Genomic DNA, 5,245 nt, shown 5'->3' with positions numbered 1-5,245 from the left:
TGCCTGAGCGACGTTTCGACCATGTTAACGTCGACCTGGTTGGCCCCCTGCCCCCTTCTCGGGGGTACACTCACCTGTTAACTATGGTCAATCGCACCACACGTTGGGCGGAGGTCGCCCCGCTGTCATCCATTACATCAGTCGACCTGGCACGGGCGTTTATTGGCAGCTGGATATCCCGTTTTGGCGCCCCTTCGGATATTTCTTCGGATCGCGGCGTGCAGTTCACTTCTGAGCTTTGGACTGCAGTGGCAGACAGCTTAGGGGTGAAGTTGCACCGCACCACAGCGTATCACCCGCAGGGCAACGGCCTTTGCGAACGTTTCCACCGGTCGATGAAGGCTGCGCTTCGTGCCACCCTAAAGGACGGCAACTGGATCGACAGACTCCCATGGGTCATGCTGGGCATCAGGACGGCGCCTAAGGAGGATCTCTGGTCTTCCTCCGCCGAGCTTGTTTATGGCCAGCCTCTGCGGGTACCTGGGGATTTTGTGCCGACTGCTTCTTCTCCTTGGTCGGCCACGGCACAACGCTCCACCCTCTTGGACAATGCCAGACTTTTTGCCCCTCTGCCCACTTCCTGCCACGGTGTTCCAGGTTCTCACGTGCCCAAGGACCTCCTGTCTGCTGGTTATGTGTTCATTCACATTGATGGACACAGAGGGCCTTTGCGCTGCACTGGCCGGGGCCGGTGGAAGCGGCTCACCCGCCGAGGCGGGGTCGTCCTCCTACCGGACGCTTGTCTCCTAGCCTTCTCCCCTCCGACCCTTTCCCTGTGCCTCCCCCATCTCCAGTTTCTACTGTTCCTCCGCGCCCACCCCCTGGGGATGCGCTTCCTCACTCCTCCGTCCTGCGTAGCCGTTACGGCCGGCGGATTCGCCCCCCACGACTTGGACTTTAGAGTGTCTATTTTTGTTGGGTTGAATTCTGGGGGGACATGTGTAGTGACTCCTATTTACATAATTCACCACCAACTGCAAACGTGTGAATGCAATGTTTTCATATGCTTGTCAGAGAGTTCACGATAATTTGGTAACGGGGTAGAAATAATCGCAGTCCCTTTAAGGACCGCCATGTTAGTCTGTTTGTTGCTATGGAAACTTACTTTCGGCGGGGCTCGGTTTGGGCAGGAAGTTTTTTGGGTGAAAATAATAAAAAAACGACACTCTCTCTCGGAGTGCGAACGTGAGAAATTGTCGCTTTCTTCGAGTTTCTACAATTTCCATCAAGGGAATGTTTAATTTTTATTATTATAAGGTTTTATTACCAACTGCACGTTCTGACTTTTCAAGCCAGTCAATTTCAGAAGTGAAACCTTAGGCATAACAAAAAAAACAAAAAAACTGCCACCTTTAAATTATAAGAAGACAATAAAATAATAATGAGGAAACGGTGTTTACTGCGTCCAACTTACAAACTTGCTCTCCAAATCCCAACAGCAGCAGTCACTGAGGTAACGAACGACCAAGCCTCTGATGAAATCAATGAGCAGGATGCTGGCCACTGTAAAGATCATGTCGATGATGGACAGCTTCAGCATTTCCTGGAGGTACAGCAGATGGTTTAAACATAGAGATGGAATTTGTAGTTATGCACCAAACAAATGAGCTCTATTTTCCAGAGGAATTTACTGTATTTTATATAAATCACATCATGCAAATCAAATGTTTGTGATTCATTGACACCAATTGATTTATCTTCCATTCATCCATCCATTATCTGTAGTAGACCACTCAACATACTATCAACGTTTCCTCTCTGAACGATCAAAAAAAGTCTCAGAAGTAAACCCAGACAGTGGGGGAGCATTGCATATGTCTGTGGGATAGAAATATATGTGAAAAGTGGAGAAAGTTCAACGGCGACTTGCTGTGTATGCAAATTGAGCATTTCCCTTGGCGGTAAGAATAGAGCTGAGTATAAAATGACTAATTTAATATCGCACCTGAAAAACTGATGTGTGGAAAAAAAGGATTGAAATGTTTTACCTGGTTTAAACCATTGCTCCGCTGGACATATAAAATCATGATGTCAGGAGAGTTTTGTTTAAAAAAATTAAATAAAAAAATGCCGGGGGAATGGATCGGGATTCGGTATTCATAACTTCAAAATCAGGTAACTTGGACTCTAGTGCAGACAAAAATGTGATCGGGACACCCCGAATCGACATCATTTCAGACAAGATAATTTTCTAGAATTGGTATGATAACTGTTAGAATTTATGTCAAGCACACTCATATTTCAATTGTCAGTTATTGCAAATGAATATCTAACTGGTGCCCTCTGATTGGCTGGCAACCGGTTCAGGATGTCCCCCGCCTACTGCCCGAAGACAGTTGGGATAAGCTCCGGCACCCCCCGCAACCCTTGTGAGGATAAGCGGATCGGAAAATGGAGGGACGGATGGATGGAATACCTAACTGTATACGTCATGACAGTTACAATATATTATACTCGACCTTTTCCCTTTCCTCAAATAATTTATTTCCATTTTACCAACTGCAAACACTACACTTTTTTCAAAGATGTACTCAAGGTGTGGTTACATTTCCAGTCATAGGATTTTTTTTATCAATATAGTTTCGAAAGGATAACAGTCAACAAAAACAAATGATTTGAGCATAAGAGGAAATGGAGTACTTGCTCAACCGATGTGAATGTGCTGCTTTTCAAGACAATGACGTAATGTCTTCCCTTTTGTGTGTTACTGTGTTTTGTTTTTATTTATTGGGGGGGGCGCGTGATTATTACTATTATTCTTATTATTCTTATTATTTGTCGTATTTTTATTTTTATCAACAGTTGTTTCTTTTGACATAGTAATTAAAAGGAAGGTGATTATGACAATGATGATGGTTGGAATGATAAGGATGATGACAATGACGATTACAACAATGTTTGTGTGAATCAAATGTGTGGAATTCTATAGATGTGTGTGCGCTGGGCGTGTGTATGAAACTTTTTCTTTCCGTTTATTAATGATCCGAAATAAGGCGGAACAAACAATTGTAAGAGATTATTTCAATTCATCCAAATCACATTCTAAATTAACACATTTTCTCAATACCAATTATCTTGTTCAGGGTCACAAGGAAGCTGTTGCCCAGGGGTGGCGAACCAGCAGCTCACGAGCCGCAGACGGCTCTTTGGCTGGTTCAGTGGAGCTCCCGGGCTTTCACATGACCATCATCAAAAACGCCTCGGAGGTGGCGCTGACATTCAAACAACGGCGCTAAGTACAGAAGAATTTACTATGTGAGGCTATCATCAATCCCGTTACTTGATTGACATACAGGGCAAGCTGTCAGATGACAACTGAATTTTGACCGGTACATCACCGCTCATGCGCAAACAACGGCGCTAAGCACAAAGCTAGTCAGCAAATTACCTTTGATTTTAAGGCAAGTCTGCCCAATACGTCAATCGTGGTCGACCGGGAGCCAGCGCGGACTGGTCCCAAGTCGACCGCGAGGGGTGGGACAATGAAATGGAGGGGGTGGGGGGATTTGTGTGTCAATGTGTTTCGGTTTAGTTCATGTGAGGGGCTGTTACAGCTGTTGCATATGCGCGCGAGTGCATGGTTGAGCGCCCGCGTGCATGCGTGCTTGCCTGTGTATGTACGTGAGTGATCGGGTCGGTCGCAGGAGGTTGGTTGCTTCAAAAGTCAATCTTCGGTCAAAAAAGTTTGCCCTATGTCGCAAGCTGACCCAAATAGTAAGAAACCGTTGCAGCTCGCATGCAGACAGTGCCTGCTTCGAGTGGCAACAACGGAATACAAGCCAGGGGATTGTTAAAGAGAAGGAATGCCAGAAGTCCCTGCACTAAGGCACTAAGCAACATGCATAGTAAGAGAAAAACATAATATTTTTGTTTTTGGACTTGGTTTAACTGAGATTTTGTGTTAGGATAGTTCTGTTTGTGACCAACATGTGGCACTGTAGGGCTCTTCCTGCAGTGGCACACCTGTTGGCCATTGTGTGATTGGTTAGTGGTTCTGTTTAAAGGACTCCCTGCCCAACCTGTTGAGGTCGGGTCATTGTGTTTTATCACTGTGTTTGTCTTTGTGTCTGCCTTAGTTTGTATTTTTTGTTAAATATATTTTGTTCAATCCACCATGCTCCTCCCTGCCTCCCTGCTTTTTGGGGTCCTTCATCTACCATCACGCAAAGCATAACATTTTGTGTGTGTGAGTGCACAAAATGTTCATTGTTGAAAATGACTGGCCTGTGTCCTTATTACTGTCGGAGTCAATTTCTGTCATTATCATGTTGGTGTGTGACATTTACAATAAATCTGGATCGACCGAGGTCTGTGTGTGTGTGTGTGTGTGTGTGTGTGTGTGTGTGTGTGATGAAGGGATGGGGTGATATTTATGTGTGCTAATGTGTATGATGTGGCTCTTTGCAGTAACACAGTAAAAAAATTGGCTCTTAGTCCCTGATTGGTTGGCCACCCCTGCTGTCGCCAAACCCACCTGGCTAAGGGTGAGAGGTTTCGTACATCCTGAACAAATTACAGCCAATCGTTAGGGTTGACAACAGCACTATGTTACATGTATGGACTTGTCCTAAACAGTAATTACAGTAACAAACAAAGTTAGGAATGTAACCTGCCCAACGTAGGTTTCCCAGCACTGGTCCTGTGGAGAGCGAGTGTTCTTATCAAATTGAGCTGTCTGGTTGGAGAAGGTATCAGAGCTGCCCCTGCTTCTGTTGGTCACATCCAGCGGTGTGGCAGTTGTGGTTATGGTGCTGTTGCGATGTGAGATCTCAGAAACCAGGGTGGACAGGCTGGACGCAGCAGGCTGTGCGATAGTTGCCAAATAGGAGCTGGTGTCAGACCAGTTTGCTGGACTCACTGGAATCTGCGAAACATCCATATAGAGTCTTACCCATCACAATCTGTTTTACATGTGTCATGTCTCCTTCAATTACTTTTAAAATACATGATTGTATTTTGTTAGTCTTACATAAACAGATGAGACACATGTTTTGTTTTTTTTTTTGCAAACAGCAACCAAATAACTGTGAAAAAAGATTTTAATCAGAGTACACCCAGGGCTGGTTGCCAGTCAAGCTGTAAATTGAAGCTTTTTTCTGCTGGTTTGCCCTTGACAGTGATGTCCAATCTCCGATTCGTGTCTTATCTGTTGTTGACAGAGATGAAGGTGGACTTTCCTGAAAATTCCGGAAAAAATAAAAAATATATACTGTGTGTGTGTGTGTGTGTGTATATATATATATAT

The 5,245-nt window shown here is 44.8% G+C and overlaps 1 protein-coding gene and 1 long non-coding RNA gene across 2 annotated transcripts in view; one reads left to right on the top strand and one right to left on the bottom strand.

Moving 5' to 3' along the window:
* Positions 1-5,245, bottom strand: part of tmc3 (transmembrane channel like 3) — a 49,847-nt gene that overhangs the window by 12,988 nt on the left and 31,614 nt on the right. The window contains exons 13-14 of the mRNA XM_019874043.1: positions 4,610-4,864; positions 1,415-1,543 (exon numbers count right to left, since the gene is read on the bottom strand). Coding sequence (XP_019729602.1) covers positions 1,415-1,543; positions 4,610-4,864 — 384 coding nt within the window. The remainder of the gene's footprint in view (positions 1-1,414; positions 1,544-4,609; positions 4,865-5,245) is intronic.
* The window catches only part of LOC109518299 (uncharacterized), a 9,438-nt gene continuing 4,898 nt past the window's right edge, over positions 706-5,245 (top strand). The window contains exon 1 of the long non-coding RNA XR_002168708.1: positions 706-982. This is a non-coding gene — a long non-coding RNA (uncharacterized LOC109518299). The remainder of the gene's footprint in view (positions 983-5,245) is intronic.

The sequence above is a fragment of the Hippocampus comes genome, unplaced genomic scaffold (genome assembly GCF_001891065.2).
Source record: "Hippocampus comes isolate QL1 unplaced genomic scaffold, H_comes_QL1_v1.1 scaffold499, whole genome shotgun sequence".
In the NCBI taxonomy this organism is placed as follows: Eukaryota; Metazoa; Chordata; class Actinopteri; order Syngnathiformes; family Syngnathidae; genus Hippocampus; species Hippocampus comes.
This window is presented reverse-complemented; position numbering and strand designations above follow the sequence as displayed.